General features: G+C 55.5%; 1 protein-coding gene across 16 annotated transcripts in view; it reads left to right on the top strand.

Annotated features, from left to right (window-relative positions):
* The first annotated feature begins 903 nt into the window (after window positions 1–903).
* The window catches only part of IKBKE (inhibitor of nuclear factor kappa B kinase subunit epsilon), a 29,948-nt gene continuing 2,945 nt past the window's right edge, over window positions 904–27,906 (top strand). Inside the window, exons 1-22 of one of the 16 annotated variants that reach the window (XM_059071384.2) lie at window positions 904–1,288; window positions 1,841–1,930; window positions 3,840–3,954; window positions 4,628–4,768; window positions 5,146–5,275; window positions 6,254–6,435; window positions 6,909–7,069; window positions 7,899–8,009; window positions 8,318–8,497; window positions 9,120–9,316; window positions 10,101–10,165; window positions 10,256–10,347; window positions 10,508–10,594; window positions 13,250–13,319; window positions 13,435–13,547; window positions 15,432–15,508; window positions 18,104–18,143; window positions 19,282–19,383; window positions 20,693–20,789; window positions 21,536–21,648; window positions 21,844–21,915; window positions 23,602–24,410. In XM_059071384.2, coding sequence (XP_058927367.1) covers window positions 3,868–3,954; window positions 4,628–4,768; window positions 5,146–5,275; window positions 6,254–6,435; window positions 6,909–7,069; window positions 7,899–8,009; window positions 8,318–8,497; window positions 9,120–9,316; window positions 10,101–10,165; window positions 10,256–10,347; window positions 10,508–10,594; window positions 13,250–13,319; window positions 13,435–13,547; window positions 15,432–15,508; window positions 18,104–18,143; window positions 19,282–19,383; window positions 20,693–20,789; window positions 21,536–21,648; window positions 21,844–21,915; window positions 23,602–23,635 — 2,151 coding nt within the window. In that variant the 5' untranslated portion in view covers window positions 904–1,288; window positions 1,841–1,930; window positions 3,840–3,867 and the 3' untranslated portion in view covers window positions 23,636–24,410. Of the gene's footprint in view, window positions 1,289–1,840; window positions 1,931–3,839; window positions 3,955–4,627; window positions 4,769–5,145; window positions 5,276–6,253; window positions 6,436–6,908; window positions 7,070–7,898; window positions 8,010–8,317; window positions 8,498–9,119; window positions 9,317–10,100; window positions 10,166–10,255; window positions 10,348–10,507; window positions 10,595–13,243; window positions 13,320–13,434; window positions 13,548–15,431; window positions 15,509–18,103; window positions 18,144–19,281; window positions 19,384–20,692; window positions 20,790–21,535; window positions 21,649–21,843; window positions 21,916–22,074; window positions 22,600–23,601; window positions 24,411–27,906 lie in introns of those variants that run through there. The other 15 variants (XM_067033162.1, XM_059071558.2, XM_059071300.2 and 12 more) reach the window with 15 other exon arrangements.

Here is a 27,906-nt window from a genome sequence, read left to right as displayed (position 1 = left end):
GCCTGTGCTGCGCAACGGAAGAGGCCACAACAGTGAGAGGCCCGCGTACAGAAAAAAAAAAAAAAAAGAACAGGAGGTCTAAGGGACATTTCTCCTAGTCCTGCTGTCAGAGACGGCAGGGCAACACCTCTGGGTGGCACCCAGCAGCTCTGGCGGCTTGCAGGGAGGGGCGTGGGCATCAGTAAGTGTATCTATGTGAGCACAAGAGAGTTCTCAACTGGGCTCCCCATTCTGGTGTCACTGTACTAGGGGTGGGGCTGCCAGAGGAAACCACCAGGTGTGGCCATGGGGAAGTCCCTCCAGCTTTCTATTGAAACATGGAATTTCCTGGCTTTAACCATTTCTTATCCAACTGCCATCTTGGAGCTGACCAGAGCCAGGCAGACCTCTTCAACCTCCTAGGAAACTTGGTTTGGGGCAGTGAGTCCAGAATGGGCAGTTGGCACACCTGCGTTCCAGCCCCAGCAATCTCTGAAGATCATAGGCAAATTACTGAAGGTGTATGAGCCTCAGTGCCTTCTGTAAAGCACTTTCCAGTTGCCCATGCATTTCCAAATATACTGTCCCATGACCAATGGTGTCATGTTACCATTCTCATGCCTTGGGTGAGAAGACTGTCTGGCAGGGCTCGTATGCTGTGCTCAAGGTCATACTGGAGGGCAGTGCTTGCTCTTGGACCTCTACAGGCTCAGGGGAAGATGAGTCAGATCCAACTTATAGAAGTGGCTGGTCATAGGTCCTGGACCTCCCTGGGACCCCTGGGTGTGGGAAGTTCGTTTTCCCAGGCAGCTCTCCACTTGGTTAACTGGCCCAACCTGCTCTGTAGGGGCTGAGTCTGAACTTCCCTGCTCCAATGAACCACGGGAGGTACAGAAATAGCATTCAGCAGCCCACCACAGCCAGTCAGCCTCGGTGCCCGGCCTCTTTGTGGCTCAGACTCTGGTCCTGTTGCCTCCACTTGGGAACTCAGAGCATCCTCTTTCTCCTTTCTGCCGGGGGTGGTGGCGGCGGCAGCGCAGCTGCCTCTGTCTCTTTAAGAGAGAAAGAACGAAATCAGGAAGTGTGAGAGAACTGAGAGCCGGCAGGGAACTGAGCTGAGAGTTGGCCTCTGCTCCCAGTTCTCCCAGCTCCCAGGGTGGCACGCGGCCACTTCAACTGGCCCGTCTTCAGGTTCCCAGGGCCCATGGCCACCAGGGTGCTATGGGTGCTGCCCATGAATGACAAGCCCTGAAAGCTCTGGGGGCGTCACGCGGTCCCACAAGCCTGCATGCCCCACAGCCAAGATGGGGTAAGTCCATGGGAGGGAGGGCGTTGAATGGGGAAGCCGGGGCGCCAGGCAGCTGCAGGACAGCACTTAGCAGAGTGCCAGGGTGCTGGCCTGTCAGCAGCTGCTCTCCCGGCCAGCCCACCCCCGCAGAGGCGGCCTGTGCTGCATCTCAGGTGGGCACCCTTGCCAAGGACTGTTTGGAGGCCCATGAGAGGCAAGGAAGGAGTGGCGTAGAGGAGAGCTGCCGTCCACCTACGAAGCTTCCTTCCGGGGCTCTGCTTCCCAGCACCTGAAGCCAGCCTTCAGCTCTGCCTCTGTACCATTCCTCTGCCTGGCTTCTGGTGCCTGCACTCTCCTCTCCTGGGGTTCTTCTCACTGGCCCAGGTTCTGGGTGTGGGAGTGGCGAGGAGAGTCTCCTGGAGCTGGGGAATTGGGCTGGAAACCCCCAGCTCTGTGGGGGAGGGTGACAAACAGGAAAGGGTTAAAGGGCTGGAGCCGGGGGCCTTTGACGGAGGCTGAGAATCAAACGGCGCCCAGGGGTGCCTCTCATCCGCCCTCCTCTTTCCGGTGTAGCTCAGCTCCTGGACTTGCCACAGACAGAAAGCATAACACACACTTGCTGGGGAGAGTCTTTGCCTGATCGGAGGCTGCTCAGAGCACAGGGTAAGTGCTTTTAGCTACTGCCTAGCCTGGAGGAGGAGGAAGGTGGGTGGGGCAACGGGCTCACATCCATCCGACCGGCTGCTGCGGGATAGTGAGCCCTTCTCTGCGCCAGCTGCTGGGCTGGGAGGCACAGAGCACGCAGACCAGACCAGATGTGCTGCCCGTCAGCTCCTAAGCATAGTCCTGGCAGGGCCAGGAGCAGAGCCCAGGGCATGCCAGCCTGTCTAGGCTCTGCCCTCTCTGCCACACTGCCCATTCCTCAGCCCTTCGGCTGTGCTCTGCCCCAGCACCAGCCCTGGGGAGGATTTTTTTTTTTTTTTTTTTTTTGTGGTATGCGGGTCTCTCACTGTTGTGGCCTCTCCCGTTGCGGAGCACAGGCTCTGGACGCGCAGGCTCAGCGGCCATGGCTCACGGGCCCAGCCGCTCCGCGGCATGTGGGATCCTCCCGGACCAGGGCACGAACCCGTGTCCCCTGCATCGGCAGGCGGACTCTCAACCACTGCGCCACCAGGGAAGCCCCCTGGGGAGGATTTTGAAGGTGGTGAAATCTCCCCTGGCTGGGTCCTTGGCCTTGATTTCAGGATGCTCTACCTGGTTTCACAGCCCCAGGCCCGCGGGCTGATTCCTCCTCAGCCTCTGAGGGGAAAATCTCACCAACTCATTCCTGCTAAGCTATTACATTGTCTTCAGAAAGACTCTCAGTCCCTCAGCTGCTTCTATAAAATGCAAACACTAGTATATCTTCTGAAACTGGAATTGACCTCTGATCTCTCGAAGTGGCCTCTGGCTCAAATAATTGACCTTCTCAGGATTTCCATTTTAAAAAAACAAACAAACAAAAAAAGATTACAGAGAGAAGGCTCAAAGCTAAGGAACACTGAGATTCCAGGCATGGTGACCCTAGGACTGACAACCTTTAAGGTGATAGAAGAGGAGGCGGCCCTGTCTAGTTCAGCCTTATTTGAGAGTATTTAAGGGGTGGTGGCCCTTCTATGTTCCTCCCAGCCATCCCATAAAGACCAGCCCTGTCCCTATTCTTCAGAGAAGCATCGAATTTAACTTCTGAGGCTACACTGTCTGGAGCCAACTGCTTTAGAGGAACTGGCCTTTGGAGAGAAGAGGGCAAAGATGGGCAAAGATGGGGAACAGAGTTATAGAGCGGTTTCAGATCCTTCCACAGGCTCCTGAGCTTTTCGATTTGATGGCCTCCTGCCTCTCCCACCCCCTACACACACACACACACACACACACACACACACACACACACACACACAGACTCATAAGTACGCACATACATGCTCACTCACACACACTCACACTCACACTCACACACACGCTCTCTCCACAGCAGCGCTTTCTTCTCTTGAGCAGTTCTGACCTGGCCATGTTAGCTGACAGCAGCAGGAAGTGGTGGGCCCAGGCGAGCAGTGGGGAGGGGCTCCAGGCTCGTGTTGCAATCCTGGACATTTGTGGTGGTGTGGTTGACACTGTCTGACCTGGGGCTCTTCCTTCAAGCACTATTTCTGATTCCTGGGACAATCCTAGGCCTAGATGCCAAAACCCCCAGAACTCGCAGTGCCTGGGAGAAGTGACAGAGAAAAGGGTTTGTCTCCACAGGACGGCCCGCCCGGGGAGGGCATTGACAGGGACCTAGGGAGTCGGTACAGGTAGAATGCCCTGCGGTGGGACGGGCCCCAGCTGTGGTCTGAGGGCCCAGTGGCTGTGCTTCTTTTTGGAGAAGTTATTTAACCTTTCTACGCTTCACACTTCCCCTGCCCCCTTGCCTCTGGAATGGCCACTTGGAGCCCTTCATGGGGTGGTTTTGGGCAGAGCTACTTGTCAGGTCACTAGTGTCCCCCCCAGGTCAGGGGTGGAATCCCAGACCCCAGTATGTTCTTCTTCTTTGCAGAAGGTGGCCGGCCAGCTGGGAGCAGGAGATGCAGAGCACAGTCAATTACCTGTGGCACACGGATGACCTGCTGGGGCAGGGGGCCACCGCCAGTGTGTACAAGGCCCGAAACAAGGTAGGATGCAGCCCAGCCCACCCCGGCCCCCTCGCAGCCAGGAAGTCGGCCCCCAGTGGGCACGAAGGGTGGTGTGAGACGTCTGGGCAGGGTTCTCTGACTTTGTTCTGCACCCTCTGAAGTGGGGCAGAGGTGTGGGGGTCTGAAGAGGGCTCCTTGGGATGAAGCTTCTGTCAGGCACGGTTGGGGGCTGGAAAGAAAGGGATGAAGACACAAGCCAACATCCAAGGGAGCTGGCAGAAAATCTAGTAATAGCAGAGGTGGGAAGTGGGGCTCGTTTGGATTTATCCCGCCTTTATTCTGATGGAGAGCTGTACTGAATATGAGACACACTGTACCATCTTGTACTTAAGAGCTGAAGCCAGACAGAACATTGCTGCCAAGGCCAGGGACTATTAGCTGCCACTGTTACTGTCAATAGCAACGGTAGCAGTAACAACAAACCATCCCCTGCAGGGTCCCAGGTGTGCCAAGCTCCTGTCATCTCCCAGTGCTGCAGGATGGGCTGTGTACCCTCTGAGGAGGGGAAGGAGCTGAGGGTGGGAGCCCCCAGCCCCAACCAGGCCGCCTTCGCTCATCCCTGGGGTTAGGCTGGCGGGAGAGGCTGAACGGAGGCCTGGGAGGGGGTGCGCTCGCAGCGCAGGGGTACCATTTATGTTATCCCCCGTGGCAGAAATCCGGGGAGCTGGTTGCTGTGAAGGTCTTCAACACGGCCAGCTACCTGCGACCCCGCGAGGTGCAGGTGAGGGAGTTTGAGGTCCTGCGGAAGCTGAACCATCAGAACATCATCAAGCTCTTTGCGGTGGAGGAGATGGTGGGTCCAGTGCTTGGTCAGAGGAAGAGGGTCTTGTCCTCGACTCTGACAGGCTGGGAAGGGTCAGGTCACATAATAATAGAGACTTGGGCACATGCTCATCAGCAGGTCTGCCAGCAGGTTGTCCAGAGAGGAGTAAAGGGTGCCAGGGGCCTGGGGACAGTGCCTGGGAAAGTAAGGATGGGGAGTGAGGCCTAATCAAAGAAGGCTTCTTGAAAAAGGTGACCTTGGGCTCAGTTTGAGGCCAAAGGAAGGAAGACCAGCTAGAAGCGGAGACCTAGAGAATTGGGGGCTTTGGGCTCTAGGGTGAGCCACCCTGTCTTGAGGAAGGGGAGAAGAAGCGCCCTCCTCCCCAAGCCTTCCTCTGTCCCCTACAGGGGGGCAGCCGGCAGAAGGTGCTGGTGATGGAGTACTGCTCCAGCGGGAGCCTGCTGAGCGTACTGGAGAGCCCTGAGAACGCCTTTGGGCTGCCCGAGGACGAGTTCCTGGTGGTGCTGCGCTGTGTGGGTAAGCCCCTCCCTGACTCCCACCGGGGACCCCCCTCCCCACCTCAGGCCAGCCACAGACCCAGCCCTCAGCAGCAGGTGAAGTCCCAGAGGGGTATGGCGTTTCTGGAACAAGTATCCAAACACAGTAGAACATTGGAAGCTAAGAGGCTCCCCATTCACAGACCTGGCACAGATGCTAATGAACAGACAGAACCCAAGTGTCTGATTCCTGCTGATCAGCAGGTTAAAACTCCAATTTCAGAATAAAATTTAAAATGGGTTGTACACCAGTGTTCATAACAGAATTATTCACATTAGCCATGAGGCAAAAACAACCCAACTGTCACAGACAGATGAATGGATAAACAAAATATGAGATATACGTATGATGGGATAGACTAGTCAGCCTTAAAAAGGACACATGGACGAGCCTGGAAGACATTGTGCTGAGTGAAAAAAGCCAGCCACACAAGGCTGGGACCTGGAGAGGTCAGATCCATAGAGATAGAAAGTCGAATGGGATTGCCAGAGGCTGGGGTGGGGGGATGGAGAGTGAGTGTTTAATAGGTAGAATTTCTGTCTGGGAAGTTGACAAAGTTCTGGAGGTGGATGGCGGTGATGGTAGCACGACAATGTCAGTGTATTTAATGCCCCTGATGTATACACTTAAAAATGGTTAAAATTTAGGTATATTTTACCGCAATTAAAAACAATAATAATAATGTTTAAAAAATGATAGGGAGGAGAGTGCCCTCCTCTGGGACACAGAGCCGCCGTCCCTCTCAGTTTCTTAGGGAACCCCAATGGGACCTCGACACCCCACCTCCTTGGGACCCCCACCCTTTGCTCTGTGCCCGTCTCTGTTCTCCTGCCGCTCCTGTGGCCCCATTGGCCCGTGAGTTGCCACTCTCTGTCTATGTGGATCCTTCCCCCAAGATGAGCCTTGACACTGGGCTGTCCCTGGCCAGAGCCCCTAGCAGCCTTCCCTCTGTCCCAGTGGCCGGCATGAACCACCTGCGGGAGAACGGCATCGTCCACCGAGACATCAAGCCGGGGAACATCATGCGCCTGGTCGGGGAGGAGGGCCAGAGCATCTACAAGCTGACGGACTTCGGGGCAGCCCGGGAGCTGGATGACGACGAGAAGTTCGTCTCGGTCTACGGCACCGAGGAGTACCTGGTGAGCGGGCGTGGGGGACCCGCTGCCCGAGCGGAGGGCTTCTGCTGCAGCCTGCTGCCCCTCTCCTTGTGACTCTCAGCGCCCCTCTGAGGGGCCCTGTCCAATCTCCGTGTGTCCGGCAGGGTCATGTCTCACCCCCTACCCCCAACCAGAACAATTTCTTCTGTTCTCTAAGGCCAAAAAGGCAATGCTGCAGCCTGCCCAGGCCTCCCCTGTTCAGTTAAGTCCTTGAGAGGATCCTCATGGAGGATGGAGCACTGCTGGTCACCACTTCCCCCAGGGCAGAGGCTGGGGTTGGGGGGAGGGGCGCTTTGGATAAGCACAGGCCACATCCATTTTTGAGATGACAAAGGAGATGCATTCTGACGGTTCTGTTTCCTCCTGAAGGTGGGAGAAGGAGGTCTGAACGGGCTGTGCTCAGGCCCTTGACCCCTTCCCCCTCCATGACAGCTCTCTGGTTCCCCCTCCTGCAGCACCCTGACATGTATGAGCGGGCGGTGCTTCGCAAGCCCCAACAGAAAGCTTTTGGGGTGGCCGTGGATCTCTGGAGCATTGGGGTGACCCTGTACCATGCGGCCACTGGCAGCCTGCCCTTCGTCCCCTTTGGAGGACCCCGGCGCAACAAGGAGATCATGTACGGTGGGCCACCAGGCAGGGGGCGAAGGGGCGGACCCTGGGCCTTCCCTTCTGGCCCCTCATGTGTCCCCTATTCTGCCTCTGACTCCGTGGTCCTCCTGGTCTGCCCCCCACACAGGCTTCTTTTGGATCCTTGGATATCATTCCATCAAACAAGAGGCTGAGCCCTGTCCCTTCCTGATGGGAGAACTTAGTTCAGGGCTTCCCTTGAGCACCCCCCTCCGTTTTTGGCTCACCACATCTCAGCTGAGGCTCCCAGAGGGACTTGGCCAAGGTTGCAGAGCCTGCCAGGGGCAAAGGGGAAGGGCAAGGACCTAGCCTCCTGATCCCAGGTCCCGGGTCCCTCATGGTTTTCTGCTGTCTGATACAGAAGTAGCTGGAGACCGTGGCTGCTCCCACTGAGGGCACCACCCAGAGCAAAAGAGATTTAAAGTGGATTTGCAGGAAGGACAATGCCCCCTCAGCTCAGGGGTCAAGCTCTGACTTGGATTGGGGCTGTCAGGGTAGCTGGACTTTGGAGGGAGGGGAGGTTGGAATAGTGAGGTGGAGGGGAGGCTATGGGGGCCGAGCACAGCGCAGGCGCAGGTGTGGAGGCAGGTGGGCACAGATGTGTGGTGAGGGGGCAGAGGAAATGGACAGAGGAGAGAGTGGAGAACTTGACTGGGGAGCATCAGGACTGCAAGCCAGACTCTCAATTTCCATTCTCAGGGTGCCTCGGAGCAGCTGGGTGACGTGCCCCAGTGCTCTGAGCCCTCCGGGCTGAGTCCATCGTCCCTTGAAGTGTGATGGGCTGGGGGCTCCTGCTGACTTGGTCCTGTCTCCCCCAGGCACCGGATCACCACGGAGAAGCCAGCCGGGGCCATTGCAGGCACTCAGAGGCTGGAGAACGGGCCCCTGGAGTGGAGCTACACCCTCCCCGTCACCTGCCAGCTGTCCATGTGAGTGGGACCCTGCGGGAGGGGCCGACACAGACCCAAGTCTGGGCCGATGTCCTTCTCTCAGCTGAGGCCTGGCCCGGCAGAGCACCCTGTGTGCTGGCAGCTTGGGTACACCGCTCTCCCTTTCTAGCCCCAGTTTCTCCATCTGGATGCTGGAAGACCCTTCCAGCTCTTCCTCTCCATCCCACCCTGCCCCACCCCCTTGGCCCTGGCTCGTCAGGACATTCTCATGGAAGGCCCCTATTACCTTCCTGAGGAGGCCAACGCTGGGCCCCGGCCCCTGACACTCTCCATGTCCCGGGGGGCAGGGGGCTGCAGAGCCAGCTGGTGCCCATCCTGGTCAACATCCTGGAGGTGGAGCAGGCCAAGTGCTGGGGCTTCGACCAGTTCTTTGCGGAGACCAGTGACATCCTGCAGCGAGTTGTCGTCCACGTCTTCTCCTTGCCGCAGGCCGTCGTGCACCACGTCTACATCCACGCGCACAACACGTGAGTGGGTGCGAGCGAGGGCGGCGCGAGCCTTCTCTCCCCAAGCACAGGGGCGTGTCCTGGGCAGTGCTCTGTGGGCAGTGTAGATTTGGAAGCTGCTGGGTCCAATCTTACTTTGGAAAAATACTAGTTCCACCAAGTTAAAGTCAAACAGGCCTCCTTGCTGCTGGACTTGAGAGATTCAGCAAACTTTATAAAGCTGATGCATTATAAATCTCCTGAGGGGTGTGTGTGTGTGTGTGTGTGTGTGTGTGTGTGTGTGTGTGTGTGTGTGTGTGTGTGTGTGTGTGTGCGCGCGCGCTGGCAGTGCATTTCCCCACTGTGTTACTCATGGAACCCTGTATTTCTGGAGCATGCTGTGGGACTAGATGAGTTTTAATGGAAGTGTGGCAGGAAGAGATGTGAAGCCTTCTTGAGTTCTGTCCCCACTTTGTCTCCATCTACTATAAGACATGAGCTCTGTCCTTCATCTCCCCGCCCTAGAGAAAAAATCACCTAGTCCCTCCCTCTGAAAAGCAGAACTCAAAGTCTTAGCTGGGCTTTGGGTCACCCTGACCCCGTATCCTGCCTGCTGACATGACCTCCTCTCCCCCTCCCCTCTCTCTGCCTCTGGTGTGTCTAGGATAGCCATCTTTCTGGAGGCCGTGTACAAGCAGACCAACGTGGCCCCCCAGCACCAGGAGTACCTCTTTGAGGGTCACCTCTGTGTCCTCGAGCCCAGCCTCTCAGCACAGCACATCGCCCACACGACAGCAAGCAGCCCCCTGACCCTGTTCAGCACGGTCAGCGAGACACCCAAGGGGCTGGCCTTCAGGGACCGTGAGTAGGGCCACCCAGGCTGAATCTTTTCTCCTCCTCACATTCTCTTCCAAGGGGCAGGGGTTTATAATCCAGGATACTGATTCATTTTCTTGTGGGTGTTTCTTTGGGTCCCCGGGGTGTAGAAGGCAGATCTGGGTTCTAATTCTGCACACGCCTCTGAAATGCCATGTGACTTGGGCTGGCGGCTTGCCCGACCTGCTTCACAGCGTCCAAAGATCTGGGAAAGAAACTCCAATGGAAACAGGGAGATATGGGTTTAATGTGGTCTCCACAGTCTGTGGTTGATGGGGAAGCCTCCAATAGTTTGGTTTGGAGGAAGCAGGAGCCTAAGCTGCTCCTGCAGCTTAGGAGAGAAGAGAAGGTGGTCAGGGGTCCAGAGCTTTGTCCTCCAAGTTCTAGCAAAAATATCACTCCTTCTCATTTGAAAGATGCAAATTTCATCCTCCTCTTCAGGGTCTCCAAGGCTGGAAGGGGAATTGACCTTGAAACCCCGGAATGTGAGGGGTGATTTTAGCCTATTTTCTGCTATTGAGATGGGGCCTTGGGCATGAGGCTGTAGTTCTCCAGAGTGGACACAAGGGGGCAGTGAGGGACTGCAATTGTAAAGAAGCACATAGAGTGCATTTAATGCTTAGAAGGTCGGGGCTCTAGGTGAGTTGGGAAGCTTGAGGTGGCAGATCGGTGGCGAGGGCTGAGTGTGAGCTGGAAATAAGGAATGATGAGCTCAGACCTCATCCAGGGCCAGACAGGCAGCCCCCTCAGACCAGGTCTTTATCTGCAGCTGCTCTGGACATCCCCAAGTTTGTCCCCAAAGTGGACCTGCAGGCAGATTACAACACGGCCAAGGTGAGGGGTGGCCCCCAGGTGGCAGGGAGGGGGTAGTTCATGCAGGGGTTCGGGGTGCGGTACCTGACCCTGCCCACCTCCGTGTTTCAGGGTGTGTTGGGTGCCGGCTTCCAGGCCCTGAGGCTGGCACAGGCCTTGCTGGCAGGACAGGAGCTGATGCTTCGAGGCCTGCACTGGTTCGTGTGAGTACCCCCAAGGGCTGGGTGCGGAGGGCAAGGAGGGTGGGCAGGGTAGGACAGGCAACCCAGACCCCTTCCAACACCACCCTGGGGCTGTGCCCATGGGCACAGTGCCCTCAGTCCCCTGGGAGAAGGCAGCTCTGACTCAGGCTCCCCTTGGCAGGGAGATACTCCAGGCCACGTGCAGGCGGACGCTGGAGGTCACGAGGATGGCCCTCCTCTTCCTCAGCAGCAGCCTCGGCACTGAGAGGTGGGTGTTGCGTCCAGGGTGGGGGCCGCAGCCAGCATGAGCCCCGCTCAGACCCATCAGCCCTTCTCTCTGTCTGTTCCTCACCCCAATCTTTCCAACAATGCCCCTCGTCCCCTCCCGCCCAGAGCTCCCGACTTCCCTGCCATGCTGGAACGGAGAGGGCGCTCCCGCCCCATCCCCCCACCCCCCACCAGCCAGACCCTCACCTCAGGGGGCCGGGCCAGTGAGACCACTGCCCTGCCAGGTACCGAGGCAGCTTCCCTGCCCCAGGAAGGGGCCTCTGTCCTACCGGTCCCCCCTCTGAAGATTTAAACTGCTCACCTGCACCAAGCCCTGGAGCAGGACTCTGGGAGAAGCACTCACTCTCACAGACGGTCCCCTGGACTTGACAGGACTGAGACCTAGGCGGTCTCATCCTCCACATCCCTCCTCCGGCTTCCTCTGGGCCTGAAACCCGCCTCCTGGGACTCCCTGCCCCAGTCCTTGGAAATCCACACCCTCCACTCCTCTGACTTGGGCTCATTAGGCGTGATGGGTTACAGAAAGGGAGAGACTGGGGAGGAGGACATCAAGCTGGAGGGTCTGGAGATGAGAAGCTGGAAGACTCCACTGGCCAGCCCGCTGCTGAGAAGGCGGCAGGGGCTACGGTACAGGTGAGAGGTGGCAGCCCTGTGGCCCAGGGAAGCTGATGGTGGCTGGAGCCTCTCCCGGTGACAGGTGGTGGCAGAAGAGCAGAGACTGTGCCAGACACGTCTGGTGTCCTACCCGGCGTGTCCCGCAGCCCTTGTCCCCAGGAAGGTCCTGGGAGTTTCCCAGGAACAGGGTGACTCACTGCAGACTTGCCCTCCACCTGGCGCTCAGCAGCAGCGACACTGACCGTGGGGTAGACAGGGTGGTGGGCAGGCAGGGAGGAGGAAGAGGAGTGTCTCCAGATGAGTCCCCGGCATGGCTGAGCCACCTTCAGATGGGGACAGAGAAGAGGGGCTGCAGAGGGCAGGGCCAGCCAGCAGCGCTGTGGTGGAGTCCCTCTGAGAAGACATCTGCCCAGGCACAGAGCGGGCTGCCAGGGCTGGATGTGGCCCCAGGCCTGCAGACGGCCCTGGAGCACAGGCCTTCCCCAGCATGTGCGCGTGGCATACCTGGGCCTCTGTTTCCTCATTTTCAAAATGAGGGGATTGGATGACCTCGGAGGCCTCCCAGCTCCCATGCGTCGCAATCTCATTCGTTTCTGACCTTGCTCAGACCTGTTGGTTCGTCTAAGGTCCGAAGCCACTAGCTCCTCCCACAGCGGAACCTGAAATATTTTAATGAGCTGAATTTCACGTTGGGAGGAGCCCAAGCACATGGCACGAAGTGGCCGTCATCGCCAGCCTCCCTCACAGGGCGCCCCTCCTTCTGTGGGTTCTCCAAGACACGCTCCCTTGGCAGTGTCCTCGCCTTTGTCCCAAAGCTCCACAGCCCTCCTCAGCAGCCGCTGCCATCCAGAGGCGCCGTTCGGGCAGCCAGGACTGGCTCAGGGAATCCCCGTGCTCCCCCACCCTCACCCCCCACCCCCACCCCCGACAAGCGTGTGTTTGTATGAATGTGATCTCTAGTCATGTCAATTATCTCTGAGGTCTTGTTTGATCCCACGAACACCTTTTATGATAGCAGGAAAGAGGTTTATCTCCCCATTATACAGATGAAGAGCTTGGAAAGCTGAAGTGATTACCAAGATCATGCAGATGGCAGGTGTGGCAGCCAGGACTAGGACTCTGACCTGCCCCTCCGGACTCACAGTCCAGCTGGGTTGGGTCAGCCTCATCCTCTTCTGCCTCCAAGCATCCCATGCCCTAAAATCCATCCGTGCGTTCGATAATTTGTTTGACACTCACGTGTGGAGCGCCTGCCGTGTGCCGGGCACTTTCTTGGGCACGGGAGATATAGTGGTGAGCGGAGGAGGCCATATCCCTGCCTTCACGGAGCCTCCATCTCATTCCTAATTCTCTCCCCTCCCCGTCAATCCCAACACCAAAACACACAGGATTCTTCTTCCCCAATTGTCATGGTTATAAAATCGGTATGTGCTAATTATACTAAGCTGGAAAATACAGATAAGCAAAAATGAGATTAAAATACCATATCCTACCACCCAGAGATAGGCTGTCACTCCTTAGTCATATATATCCTTCTCATAGTTTTCTATTATTTCTGTATGTTAAGCTACATGTCATTTTCTTGTACTTGCTTTTTTTTTTTTTTTGGTACGCGGGCCTCTCACTGTTGTGGCCTCTCCCGTTGCGGAGCACAGGCTCCAGATGCGCAGGCTCAGCGGCCGTGGCTCACGGGCCCAGCCGCTCCGCGGCATGTGGGATCTTCCCGGACCGGGGCACGAACCCGCGTCCCCTGCATCGGCAGGCGGACTCTCAACCACTGCGCCACCAGGGAAGCCCAACTTGCTGTTTTATAACCTGCTTTTCTCAGCTTATGATCTCTGCCCCCTCTGTGTCAAAACATTCCATCTCATCTAGAGCACCCATCCATACTCAAATCTGGTAACCCCCCAAGTGTTCTTTTCTAGCTGTTTTCATCCCAACCGGGATCCAGTCCAAGACACACTTGGTGTCAGGTTGTCATGTCCCTCACGTCGATTTTAATCCTTCCCTCGAGGTTCAGCAGTGTGGCTGGGGTGCCTGAGATCCAGGAACTGAGGAGGGCCGCAGAGCTGAGGTCCAAGCTGCGGACCGTGAGTGAGGCTGGGGTTGGTGAGGGGCTGTCAGGCGCGGAGCGGGGTGCGGGGAGGCTTCCCATCGGAGCCTCCAGCTGAAGCCCCCATGGGGGTCTGCCTTTGTGTCCCCCAGTTGGCTGAGGTCCTCTCCAGATGTTCCCACAATATCACAGAGACCAAGACGACCCTGAGCAGCCTGAGCTCTGAGCTGATGAAGAACCGGGATCAGGTACATGAGGACAGAAGGTCTGTGGGGTTTTCTTCTTGGTGGGGGGGGGGGTTTGGGGGTGCACAGAGCACAAAAGTCCTCTTTAGGAGTCAGCCTGCCTTCTCCCTTATCTTGGCGAGGATGCTGGGGCCTGGGGCTAGGGGTCCCAGGGGATCCAGGAATGTACAAGACCCTCCCATGAGACTGGCCAGAAAGAGTAAAGGATCTGGGGTCCCGCCCCCACCTGGGAGTTAGAGAGTGAATTACAAATATCAGCAGGTGCAATCGTTCTAAATAAAAGATCAGTTGCGTTCCCTACCTCTTCTGAACCCCTGCTCTGCGTCAGACACTCGAATAGGTCCTCCTACTTCTATCATTGAATCCTCAAAACAATAACGATACTACTACTCTTATGCTCCTTTTATAGGTGAGGAAGCTCACTCAGGGAGCTTAGTTTGCCCCGAGACACCAGGTAATAAATGACAAATGACAGACGTGAGGCTCCGGGTCAGGTCTGCCTACCTCCAAAGCCTATGTGCTTGGCCTGCGCCAGGGATTTTCGAGCTCCGAATCCCCAGTCTCCCTTTAAACAGACGGAAAATTCCCCAGCAGCCCTGTCCTCACAGCCCGGTGTGTGGAACCCCCACCTCCCGCTCTGCTCTGACCTGGACGTTGTCCTGCTCCTCGAACAGCCCCCCCCCGACCCCCGCAGTCAGCGCCCTCGCAGATCCGCACGCCTTGTCCTCAGTTCTGAATTCAGAAAGCTCTGAAAAACACAGGGTGTTTCCTCACTGTTTTGGCTGGAAAACCTGACCTAAACTGACACGAAGCTCTTCCTAGTCTTTATTTATCTCACTTAGGGTGAATATTCACGGCTCTCTGAAGACTGAGGGTATGTGATGAGGGAGTACTGCCCCAGACCATGCCCTCCGGGGGAATTCCACAGTATAGTGTATGTATACTGGACCACCTTTCTCAAATCAGAAGATAGTTCTGAATTTGGAACACATCTGGCTCAAGCCCTTTGGATAAAGACTGGACCTGGGGTCTTGTCCACCCCAGGTGCCAGGAGGGCAGGAGTCTGGGGTCCGCAGAGTCCTGGGAACACGCTTGGTCTCTGCCCTGAGTCCAGCTTCAGAAATAGCTGAGACAGGGTCCTGGGAGGAGCTGCAGGGAGGAAGTGGAGCTAAATAGGCCCGAGGATGAGGGCTAACCCCCCACCCACAAACACCCCCAACATCTCAAACAAAGTGTATCCTGAAAAGGGGAAGGAAGAAACAATAATGGCCTTAAACCCCAGGCCAAGAGGGTAGAGAGGTCATGTCCCGAATTCCCCTGCCTGCAGGCAGGACCAAAGACCTTGATTCATTCTTGTTTTAAACAAGGGTTGTTGATTCATGATTTAAGTCCCTTCTGTGTACCAGCCATTGGATATTCTCAGAAAGCACGACTTCGGCCCTTGCCAGGTGACAGACGAGAAGTTTCTATTCTGCTCCCACACACAGCTGCCACCCCCAGGCTCTCCTGTTTCAGGGTCCAAGGCTCCTTCGCAGAGCCTGTTCTCAAGCCCTGTTGTGTAGCAAAGGCCACTTTCCTGTCATCTGTCCTGCTTGGCTTCTTCCTCTGTGTCTGTGTGTGTGTGTGTGTGTGTGTGTGTGTGTGTGTGTGTGTGTGTGTGTGAAAGAGAGAAAGAATAAACACAGGAATGAGAGATGGCTGGCTGGCTAACCCAAGGGTACCTCAAACAAGTTTAGAAACAGAAGAGTCACCCCCACTCCCAGATTGGCCCCAAAACTATGGCAATGAGGCTCCTATTTCAGGGAGACAGCTTCCCTCCTCCTACTGCCATCCCCTTCCCTCCCTCACCCTTTACCTGTGCTGTTTGATTCTTCCATCACCTGGTCCCTGTCTCGTGCCCACAGCATCCAGCAGATTCAGTGCTGTTTGGACAAGATGTATCTCATTTACAAACAGTTCAAGAAATCCAGGATGAGGCCAGGTGAGCCACAGGGAGAGCAAAGCACTCATGCTCTCCTCTCCCTCCCTCCTTCCTTCCCTTGGGTTAGCTGGCTGTCTCTAACACTCCATCCACTGGCGCTACTGGAGGCCCACTATGCGGGTGGCGCTCCGTGATGCCCGGGTGCCTCTGGTCTAGGGCAAGGTCGCTGCCTGCAGGCTGCCTGCACACCAGTGAGGGACATGAAGCCTTTCCACCTTTGCCTGTTGCCACATAGGGGCTCAGCTGAGGCCTGGATGCTATAGACGTGGTGGCCTTGAAAGAGACCCCTCACCTTTGCAGGGCACTCTACAGTTTAAGGAGTGTTCCCTATCCGTTGTGACTTTGGCTCACTGAAGTGTTAGTCAGGCTTTCCAGAAAAGGGAGGATCGGAAGAAATACCAGTTAAGAGTCATAAGTCCAGGCACTTGGCCTGCATTATCTACCGAGCCTCACCAAGACCCTCTGGGCAGGAGCAGCTCATTTACAGGTCCAGGGATGGGAAGCTTCTCACCCATCATGGGGTAGGGGAGGGTCGAACCCAGGGCTGGGGCTGACGGCAGTGGGGGTTGTGGGGGGAGCCTGGGGAGGCTCCAGGTGGCTCTAGGGGTTGGGGAGCTAACACTCCAGGAACCGACCGACACTCTCGCCCACCCATGCCCCCAGCATTTCCTAATGTGCAGGAAATCAATACTTGAGGGCTTGCGCCTGACTGCAAATTCTCTTCTGTCCCTAGGATTATCTAAAAAGCCCTGTCCCATAGGAATTCAATGCCAGGCACGTTTGTAATTTTAAGTTTGCTAGTAGCCAAAATTTAAAAAGTAGAAAGAAACAGGTGAAATTTACTTTAATAACATATTTTATACAACGCAATACTTTCAAGTTGTCATTTCAGCATATAATCAATAGAAACAATTATTAAAGAGATATTTTACATTCTCTTTTGTGCTAAGTCTTCACAATCCTGTGTATATTTTACACTCACTGGCCATCTCTATTTGGAAGCTAATTTTTTAACAAAATGAAATGTACTCTTACCAAGATAATAAAGCTATGCTTGATGGGGTAAAAACATTGTACACTGCTTCAGTTTTTAAATTTAATCGAATTCATTAAATTAAAATTAAAAATTCAGGTGCTCAGTCACATTAGCCATACTGGCCACATTTCAAGTTCTCAGCAGCCACATGGCCACCACATTGAACATGCAGATTCTAGAAGATGGGAGCCTCAGTCCCTCCTCTGGATCTGACCTTGGAGGGGGAGCTGCACAGGAGACAGGAGAACTGAGACTTCCATGTTCCCTGAAACCAGGGGGACCTTGGGCTCAAGAAGCCTGGCCTGACGCCCAGTTGGCCACCTTTGCTGTGATTTTAGGAGACCGTCAGAGGCTTTTCTGTCTCCGTCACTGGAATTCCATCATCCTGTGACCACGACACTTCTGAGCACCTCCCATGTACTGGGCACCATCCTATGGGCTTTGCGTGTTCTTAATTTATTTAATGCTCTAGACACTGTTACCCTCCCCGTTTTATAGATGAGGAAACTGAGACACAGGAAGGTTAAGTAACCCAAGCAACCTAGGTCCAGGTGCTTTTAACCACCCTGTTTTACAGCCTCAAAAAGAGTTTGATTTGTATTGGCTTGCAAGAGTCCTTTATTAAAGTTAAAAATGAACCGGAAAGGATAACACTTAACTGCCAGCACTTGGGGTGTGGCAAGATGCCATTCTGGAAAATGCTCCATCGTTTTCAGGGCACTTTCTCATTTTACCCTCACACCCATCCTGTGTGTTACATGTGATGGATGAGGCAAAATCACTTGTCTGTAGCCGCCCGCTAAGAGGAGGCAGAGCTGGGCCTCGTCCCAGATTGGTCGCTTGGACTTCATACGTCAGCTGGCTGAGCGCAGGGCCCAGGACCAAGAGGCCAGGGAGGTGATTCTGCTATTAGGGGAGTGGTGGGGGCAGGCAGCGACGTGAGTCTCTTCATCACTTCATCTTGGCCTTCAGAGGCCATTCCCCTGAAGCCAAGGAGGGGGCAGCATCTCCCTAGCGCAGAGAGCATCGGGAAGCTGCCAAGGCAGTGAAAACCTCAGCCCTCCTGGCAAAAGTTCTCCTTCTGGCAAGAGTGGCCGGGCTGAGAAGCAGAGGTCGAGGGTGGTAGCCAGGCTTATCCAGCCCATTGCTGCAGAGCCCAGGTGGCTCTGCCTGCAGCCTGAATATTCAGGGATGGGGTCAATAGGCTGTAGGCATCAGCCGCGCTGCGAAGGGGATTGGATGAGGGGTCAGGGCTGACCATACATCCTTCAAGGCCCATCTCACCCACCACCGTCCACCTGAAATGTTCCCCGAGCACCCATCCCTCCACTCCCTGCACTGCGGGCTTGCCTGGCCCAGCTGGGCCCCTACCTGGTCATAATGCAGTGTCTTGGGTGCTTGTTTCCCTCCGTTTGTCCTTCCTGGCTCCGCTGGGCTGTGAGCTCCGTGGAGCAGGGCCCAGGCTGCTGCCTTCACTTTGCAGTTGTTGTCAACCCTTGCGCCATTCGGTTCTGTTGACTGCTTGAATAGGTGACCTTGGCCCCGTCTGTTTCCTTCAGGGCTTGGCTACAACGAGGAGCAGATTCACAAGCTGGATAAGTGAGTGCCTGTCCCCCTGGCAGGCGGGTGAGCAGGAGGGTGGGTGTCACCAGGGCAGAGCGAGTCTCTGTGCCAGACAAGAGGTGGTAAAGGGCCCTGATCCCAGGCCACAGCTGGGCAGGAGGAAAGGGGGCTAACTACCTCTGGGGAAGGTTATCTGGGGCCAGGGGAGGGCGGTTTCTCAGCAGCAGTCTTGGTTTTTTTTGTTATCTTTTTTTAAAAATTAACTTATTTATTTGTCTTTGGCTGCATTGCGTCTTTGCTGCTGCACATGGGCTCTCTCTAGTTGCGGCGAGCAGGGGCCACACTTCGTTGCGGTGCGCGGGCTTCTCACTGCGGTGGCTCCCTTGTGGCGGAGCACAGGCTCCAGGCACGCGGGATTCATTAGTTGTGGCATGCGGGATCAGTAGTTGTGGCTCACGGGCTCTAGAGCGCAGGCTCAGTAGCTGCGGCGCACGGGCTCAGTTGCTCCACGGCACATGGGATCCTCCCAGACCAGGGCCCGAACCCGTGTCCCCTGCATCAGCAGGCGGACTCTTAACCACTGCACCACCAGGGAAGCCCTCAGCAGCAGTCTTGATGGAACTGGATTGACTTCTGGTATGAACACGATTGTCTGAAGGATTTCTTTCCTTAGTTGTCCTCGCTGACTTACCACCTACTACTTCCTGCTTCTGGCCTCTGCCTGGGCTCTCCTTTGGGCTTTCCTCTGTTCCTCTGTCTCCTGGACACTCTATTCTTCCAGGAAGCCCTCCATGATTTTATGCTTTTGGGGGGACTCACTCCCCCAGTTCTGCCCCCACCCCTGACTCCACGCACGCACACACACACACACGCACACACACACACACACACACACACACACGACCATCTCTCCTTCCCTCTGGGGGCTGGGCTCAAGAGCGTGTGTGTTCCCTGAGGTCCAATGTCCTTCTCCCACATCCCTCTGTTGGAGTTGCTCTGTGCCAGCCACTCTGCTTGCCATGATGCACATTAAGTGGGATAGGTGCCTTGGGAGAGGCGGTCCTGCTGTGGAGCCAGGCGCTGGACATTTGGGTGATGAAGACCCAGGGATTCTAGGTTTGTGCACAGATGGCTCTGGCTTCTCATCTCTGTGCCTCTGTTTCTGTCTTTTCAGGGTGAATTTTAGTCATTTAGCCAAAAGACTCCTGCAGGTGTTCCAGGAGGGGCGTGTGCAGAAGTACCAGGCGTCCCTGGTCACTCATGGCAAGAGAATGAGGTAACATTGTCCCTCACTCTTCAACTCATGGTCCCCAGGGCCCTCCTGGCTTGGCACTTCCTGGCTTCAGACAGTCCTGGGCTTTGCAGAGCCCCAACTGAGAGGGAGGTGGTAGTAAAGGAACAAAAGAAAAAACAAGCGGGGGGGGGGGGTTGGCCCTGGGTGGACCAGATAGTATGCTGGGTGATTTCTATACATTAACTCATTTAATCCTGCAATGTCTACCCTATGCAGTGGATCCTATCACCCCATTTCACAGATGAGGAAACTGAGGCTCAGAGAACAGGTTGCTTCCTTAATACGATACCGCTAGTCAATAGCAGACCCAGGACTAGCATATGGGTATGACTGCCTGTAAAATCTAGATTTTTTCCCATGTCCCAGGCGGTTGTATTCCGAAGCCCCCTCTCTGGGGAAAACACAAGATCCCTTTGGGATGAGGACAGGTGGTCTGGAAGCAGGGGCAGGCAGAGGCCCTTATATAGAAGCCCCCTAGCACACGATCCCTTATAGGAGCTTTGGCTTCTGCCTCTCAGACAAGCCCCTTCCCCCTTCCCCTCCTGAGACAAGAGGACAGTTTCCTAGGTGCTGCTGGTTCTGTGGCCCACGTGACCTGTGGGCTTATTATGGGGCTGAGACTCAGACACTCACCTACCCTTACATTAAAATACAATTTCCATCTCCCCCACCCAAGCCATCCAAATTCTGACTTAATTGGTCTGGAGTAGGGCTTGGATGGCAGTATTTCAATGCTCCTCGGGTGATTCTAATGTGTAACCAGAGTTGAGAATCGACCACTGGTCGAACCCCTCCAGGACTTGGTGTACGTTTTTTGCTGTGGGGTGATGTTCTTGCTCTCTCCCTCCACTTAGAGAGAGAAGAGAATTCATAACAGAGTCTTGACTTTGATCTGCTCTGGAAATGGGAACGTGGGCACTTCCTGTTTTAAGTGTCCCAGTGCAGGTGGTCCCTGCCTCTCCAGAGCCTGACGCGGGCCCTTGCTCACCCTCACTGGCTTGTGTGGCCCGGCCTGAGACAGGCGTTATTTGCAGCCCCCACTGTGGTTCCGCCAGGACCCTCACTAGCCCCTGTCACAGTGTTCATCAGCATCCTTACCTGGGACAGGTGAGGGCTGAGGGCACAGCTGGAAGGGCAGAGGCGGTGAGGGAGGCCAGTGCCTGGTACCCACCAGCTCCAGCCTCTGCCACCTGGAAAGCCTCTCCTCCATGTCTGTGTGGTGACCGAACTGCTGGGTGGGCCCCCGTGAGAGCGAGTGGGCCGGGCTCTGACATTTCTCTGCTCTCTTGAGGGTGGTGCATGAGACCAGGAACCACCTGCGCCTGGTGGGCTGCTCCGTGGCCGCCTGTAACACAGAAGCCCAGGGAGCCCAGGAGAGCCTCAGCAAGGTGGGGAGCTTCGGGGCCCCGGGGCTGCTGAGGAGAACTGGGCCAATCAGGCACCTGGAGGGCATCCGGCCCATTCCCCTGCCTCGGGGCAGAGCTGCCCTTGACCAAGTCCAAACACTTTGGTGTGGATGGGAGGTCTCTGATCCACCAGTGTGGACGGCAGTTCCTAGTGTTCTCAGACTGAAGGCCACTCGCTGCAAGGGCAGAGGCTCCAAAATGCTGAGACATCTCCCTCTCTGCCCTGTGCAGCCTGGGAGGCTCCCTGAGGGGGGCGATATGAACGCTCCTTGGTCTTCTGATCTGCTCTCCTAGAAGAGACCAACTCAGGCCACTCTGAGGAGCCACTTGCTTTGCCATCAGGGACAGAGAAGGGCTGTTCTTCAAGGAGCAAGGCCCACGTGCTCTTCCCCAGCTCCCAGCACAGGGCACGTTCTCTCCGAGATGGTGCTGGGCTGCCCCCACCCCTTCTCTGCAGCTCCTGGCTCCAACTGTGTCATGACAGGTGCAGGTCAGACACAAAGGGGAGCTTGGCAGTCTGCACCCCTAAACACAGGCGCACACAGTGATGGTGCTTGTGCCAGCTGTGATCCCAGGATGAGAAGGAGGGTCTTGTGAGAAATTCCTGACACTCCAGGGATGCGGGCTGGGGGCTGTTGTATCACCTATTTCTTACCCCTCCCCACACCTCCGCTGCCCTCCACACGTGAGCTGGCTTATCCCTTCTGACTAACGTGTGGTTCTTTCAGATCCTTGACTGGCTATCTCAGCAGCTCCTGCAGGACAGAACAAAGGGGGCTCAGGCCTCACCACCCCCTACTGCTACTTATCCTAGCCCTGCACTAAAGGACCTGGTTCTCCAGTAAGTGCCAAGAGAGGGGTGTGTGTGCGTGTGTGTGTGTGTGTGTGTGTTAGGGGCTTCGCCTCTTGCCAGGCCCGGGAGGCAGGAATGAGGCTCGGTGGGGCTGTGGAGGAAGGGGAGCCTCCCAGGAAGGGGTCTGGGCAGAGCGACTTGGGCCTTAGCCACCGCTGCCTCTCTCGCCTCTGCCTTGGACAGCATGCAAGAGCTCTGCAAGGAGATGAAGGTGCTGGCGTCTGACCTCCAGGACAACAACCGTGTCATCGAAGGGTGAGACCCCGCTGTGCGGGCGGTGGGGAGGCTGGGCCCTCAGACTGCCCTCGCCCCTGGGGCACAGGCCCCATGCATGCCCAAGCAGGCTTGATGACGGGGGCCCGTATTCCAGTCACAGCAGAGCCTTGTGCACGGGTGAGTCGGTGTCCTCACCAGGTGTAGGCCTTCACCGTAGTCTGGAGGATATGCACCTCGGTGCAGTCAGAGGTGGGGGCTAGGAGGCACGTGGATTTGCGGCTGTGTCCAGCTCTGTGTGAACATGGACTCTGCCTGACGCTGCCCCATGCAAACCGGCTCCTGTCACCTTTACGACCGTGCTCAGAATGGTGATGAACCAGGAAACGCGGCCCAGAGCTGGGGAGAACCGCGCGGGGCTGCAGGCCCAGTGTTAGGGACTCTGCGTCATCACCTGATCGAGTCCCTTGCTTGCGGGGCGGGGGGCAGGTACCGGGGAAGATGCTGGCAGGTGCAGCAGGGCTCAGCCTTTTGGATTTTGTTCACCAGTAAAATTCACAAAAGAAAACTGGAGAATAACAGAGGGACCAACTTCTCATATTACCCAGTAAGCAGAATTGAAAGGGAAAAAACCGTGCCATCTAGAAGTCCCACTTTATAAGGTGCATTTTAACACCAAAGAGAAGGAAGAATACAATCTCAGAATAAAGGATGGTCCTCGCCCTGAAAGTCAGCCCTGTTTACACAGATATACGCTCATGCGTGCGTGCACGCACCTCCCACATTCTCCCCATTATCCTTAATGTCTGTCACTTCCCCGTTTGGGAACCAGTGGCACGGTGGAAAGAGACTGCAGAGATTCCAACAGGGTTTGACCCTGACTCTGCTTCTTACCAGCTGTGTGACCCTGGGAGGTTTGTTTGGCTCTGAGCTGAAAAATAGGCATAGTGATTCTACCTCATTGTGTTAATGCAGGGATTAAACAGGATGAGATATGCAATGTGCTGGGGCGGGGAGGGTGCACAAAAGGAGGACTCACCAAATGGTAGGTGTTCCCCAGAGGTCACGCCAGTCTGGGGTGCCAGAATTGGGGCCAGGAGGTAGGGAAGCCAGGAGCAGAGCTCATGGTTGTTCCTAGAGTTTCAGAAGGTCCTTGGGTCGAGGACATCCCATGTTCCATTCCAGCAAGGGGAGAACCCATCCTCTTAAATGTCTGCAAAGAGGAAATTTGACAGCTTCTTAGAAAAACTTTCCAAAATAGCCCTCAGGGGCAGGAAGTTATAATTTTAGTGCTGACATAAATTTTTCTCGCTGTGGTATGTAGTCTATTTACAGATAGCTCAATATTTTAGTGAATGTTTACTTCCTTGTTCAGAGCTGTAACCAAAGAGCCTAAAGAAACAATTTGAATTCCTTTTCCCCTCCTCTTAACCCTTGGCTGCATTGGAGTCACCAAGGGAGCTTTTAAAATTACAGATGCCTAGGTCTTGTCCCCAGAGACTCTAGGTGAGGCTTGCATTTGGGCATTTTTATAAGCTTTCCAGATGATTCTAACGTGTAGTCAGGGATGGGAACCAGAGAGTTCTTGTCGGTGGACAGAGATGCTACAAGAGGAGAGCTGAGGATTCGAATGGCTTGGTGTTCTGAAAGTTGATTGTGTTGGGCCCTGGAGTATGGTCTGCAGGCTTCTCTACCTGGGCAGAAGTTAACCTGCGCCTCTCTTTACAGGTTAAGTAGGGTCCCATCGGCTCCTGACATCTGAACTCTGGGGGGTGCATGAGGAATCCTGAAGCATTAGAATCGTTCAGACACTGCTCTCCTGCCTGCACTGGGGGACCCAACACAGGACGATACCTGGTCACATCTCATCAGCCTACCTCTCTCCTGCCTGACGGCCAGGAGATGTTGCCAGCATTACCTTCCACTGCCTTTCTTCAGGAAGCAGCACAGCAGGACCTGGGGCACCAGGCCATCTCTGGATCCTGGCCCCACTGCCCGGGCTGACCTTTGCATCTTACATAGGCTCAGGTACAGCTTCTCTGTTGCCCTGGCCTGTATAGCTGAACCTGGCTGGGCTGTGGGGAGAAGAGGCTCCGAAAGCCCCTCCCTCCCACCCCCTCTGGTTTACAGGGCTTTGCTCCTCAGGGAACAGAAGAGGAGGCCTCCTGGGGTCAAACGACCTCATCTCAGTCTTCCTTCCTCTTAAGGTGTTCTACGTTGAACACACAGCCCTCTCCCTGCTCCCGTGGTGTCAGAGGGTTACCACATGTGGCCCCAGGCATAACGGAGCCCAAGTTCCCTTCTCCTCTCGTCTGGCTGAGCCTAAGGTTGAGAAAGCAGGGGGTCGAGGCCGGATGCCAGTGTCTTGGGGACCCTTTCCCCTGTCTCTCTGAGGCACCACCAGGTTCTGGGGTTTGTAGCCAGCGGTATCAACAGTAGGCACGCCAATTAGCACAGGTCCGTAAGTCCAGAGCCCTGAGGAAATCAAGGCCCGCACCTTCAAGAAGTGAAATAAACTTGACATGCTTTTCTGTTTGAGTGACTCTCATGGGCTGCATCTGGGAGGTGAGAAAGTCTCTGCTGGGTGTGCTTGGCACCCAATCAGGCGCTGCACAGGGTGGGGATCTGTGAGGAGGAGGATTGGGAAATGGGGGCAGGACTGCTCGCTTCCTGATTCTTGCCTTCCTCCCACCTCCCAGATGGGCCCTGATTTCAGGGAGGAGCCCAGGGACCATGCCCTCCTGCTGGCGGGGCTTGCCTTCCCACTCCTTCTCTTTTCCTGCTACCTGTCATCTGGGGAGCTCTGTAAGGGCCTGGAACTTGCAGAGAAGGGTCTCTTTTTTTTTTAACCTCAAATCCATCGTCTAATTGCCTATTCCTTTCCCCTCACCCCCCCTCCACTGTTCAAAACATAGGCTGTGTCCTAAATATCAGGTGAGAGTAGTACTATGGGTCATTTTGAACATCCCTCATTTTGCCTAGAAGCTAGAATGATGCCAGGGTGAGGCATTCAGATTTGTGCAAATTTAGTCCTTCCCTTGCAACATATCCAGCTTTCCCTTAACCAGGGCTGGACTACCCACCTAGCCTAGGGGTGGGGAAAGGGTGATGCAGTAAAGTAGCCCCACCATGGGAGGGAAAAGAGCGAGAAGCCCTACTTTGTGCTTTGAAACATGAAGACAACACTATGCTTTACCCCCAGATAACCCTAGAAATCCTTCCTGCCAATTTTTTTGGAGTCTTCACATCCTCAGAGGTTGTTCCAATGACCCAGCAGGGCAGAGGTGAGGAAGGCTGAGTCCTGGAGTCTGACATCCTCAGGGCTGCTTCTCTATGGAAAGATCAGCACCCTCTAAAGACCCGGGGGAGGGCTGCTGGTTTTGCTTGCATCAGGCCTAAGTGGCTTCGTGTGTGCCATTTGGGCCTCACGCCCATGGATCACTTAAGCCCAGTGGGTTCAGGTTCTGGGTTCTCAGGAGCCAGCTGCGGCTCCAATGGCCCTGGACACTGGGCCACCCCTGGGCTGCTCCGCATGCGTAAAGTTCAGGCTGACACTCATGGCTCTTCAATGGCCCTGCAGGGAAGTCCCACAGTGGACTTTCCCTGGCAGCTGAGGCTGCTTCTGGACCCCACATGCTTGGTGGAGCTCAGCAAAGGAGCTAGGGGATCCCTGAAATCCAAATGCAGATTTTTGGGGAATGATATGATCACTGGCTCTATGATCTCATGAGCAAAGCCCAGCAGGGGACATACTTGAAAGCTTCAATTTGTTCCTATGCTGCAGAGCCACTGACATGGGTGACCCCCCCCCCAATAGTTCTGCAGAGCTTCTGATGCCATCTCAGTAGGGAGCAAGGAACTGGACCAAGGCCCATGACCTTGTCCAGTTCCTCCAGAACCTTGTAAGGCCCTCAGGTGTCTGACGACCTCTGTTCTCTGTAGTGACTCCTAACATGACACTTAAAATGAAGAGCCCGTTCAGCTGCTCAGATGTGAACTGGGCACCTGCAGTGTGCCAGGGCCCGGGCGAGGGGCTAGAACTACGTGGGTGACTAGGGTGCCATGCCTGCCCCTGAGGAGCTCACCTCGATGGGGAAAGGCACTTCGGTATCACGGGAGCGTTCCGAGATAGGAATGCACAGCTCAGGTGTGGGACTGCGTCACCACCCTCACGGGAGGGTGCTCAGGGTGCCGGGAGTGGGTCAGCGAAGGACTTGGGGAGCAGGCTACTCCAGAGTGGGGTCTTGGCAGGTAAGCAGGGTTACCTAGCAGGGAAGGTACGGAAGGCACCCCTACCAGTGGGAACACAACCAGCCCAGGCATGGAAAGAACCACAGGTGTGTGTGTTACTGGAGAGCAGGTTGAAGTGGGAAGTGGTCGTTGGGAAAGGGAGGGGGCAGACCCCAAAACTGCTTGTGGGCCACACGAAGGAACCTGGGCGTTACCTCAGGGAATCACAGAAACAGGTTTTAGGTGAAGTCCAACTGGTATTTTAAAGATACAACTCTTGGGTGCCCGTGTGGAGGGTGGATTGAAACCCCATGCCTCAGGTCCTCATTTGTAAAATGGAGATGATATCTTTCAAAGTTACGGGTAGGGATAGATTCTGTACTTCCGCAAGGGGCCTGAAACACCACGTGGGTTCTCTGCACACCCTCCCAGCCCCACCTCCCGGGGGCTGAGGCCACCATGCAGGGTGGATGGAGAAACCGGAGGCCTTGTCTCAGAACGGCTCCGTCGGTGGCTCAGATCAGTCACAAACATCTGGGAAGAGTCCACGCAGCATTCAGATTCATGGTGAGCATGCTCTAAAAAAACTGGCCGGCTCAGTTTAAAGGGGCCCAACTGGAAGGAAGCAGGGGCACTTTGGGCTCCCCGGGGGGAAGTGCAGTGGCTCTGGAGGGGCTAGTGCCTCTTTCCATGCCCTGGAGCCTCAGGGCGTTTGCATCTCTCTCAGAATCTACGCAGTTCCCCCCAACCTTTCTTTAAAAATTAAATTATTTATTTATTAATTTTTGGGCTGCGTTGGGTCTTCGTTGCTGCACACGGGCTTTCTCTAGTTGTGAGCGGGGGCTACTCTTCATTGCTATGCACAGGCTTCTCATTGCGGTGGCTTCTCTCGTGGAGGAGCACAGGCTCTCTAGGTGTGTGGGCTTCAGTAGTTGCAGCACACGGGTTCAGTAGTTGCGGCACATGGGCCCTAGAGCACGCAGGCTTCAGTAGTTGTAGCACAAGGGCTTAGTTGCTCTGTGGCATGTGGGATCTTCCTGGCCCAGGGATCGAAACCGTGTCCCCTGCATTGGCAGGCAGATTCTTAACCACTGCGCCACCAGGGAAGTCCCGACGCAGTTTTCCTCTTTACAGACAGGCATTCTGGTTCAAAACCCAGATTCTGTGACCCCACCCACCTCTTGATTTCAATTGGTAAGGGTGTGGCCAGGAACCCGCATCGTTGATGAGTTTCCCCAGTGATTCTTCCACAAGCTAAAGTTCAAGGATACTGAGGCAGAGTCTGCGGTGTCCAGCAGAGGACATGTGAATGCCCAGCATAGGCCCGTGGGCAGTGGGTGGTACACTGGACCAGGCGCCACCCCCCAACCTGACAACTGAGGCCAGAGAAGCCGGTCTAAGGGATAGCGACCTGCCCTCCCCCCTCCTGGGCCCACCATTTGCTTTCCGGGGCCTCCTCACTGCCCCGGGGGCAGCCCCAGAGGAAAACCACAGCTGGTCCAAACTGTTTCAGTGATTTTGTAAAGGGTGGAATTCCTGGCTTCTTTTTCCTTCATCTCACAAAAAAACTCCATAATCAGGCAACCCCGATGGGAGGTGGTAAGGAATGGGCTAGTGTGACCTGAAATAGCTTCAGTTTATTCTCCTTGGAAGCTCAGAATTCCAGCAGCCGCTTGAAGCAGTCAATCCTTTCCCTGCACGCTTCAGGAGAGAGAAAAAGAGAGACAGAGAGAAGAAGGGAGTGAGAAGAGCTGGGAGTGAGGAAAGGAGAACGGGAAGGAGGGAAGGATGGAGAAGGGAAGG

Source organism: Kogia breviceps, chromosome 1, assembly GCF_026419965.1.
Source record: "Kogia breviceps isolate mKogBre1 chromosome 1, mKogBre1 haplotype 1, whole genome shotgun sequence".
In the NCBI taxonomy this organism is placed as follows: domain Eukaryota; kingdom Metazoa; phylum Chordata; class Mammalia; order Artiodactyla; family Physeteridae; genus Kogia; species Kogia breviceps.
Note: the sequence above shows the minus strand (reverse complement) of the source record. Positions and strands in the feature narration are given on the sequence as shown.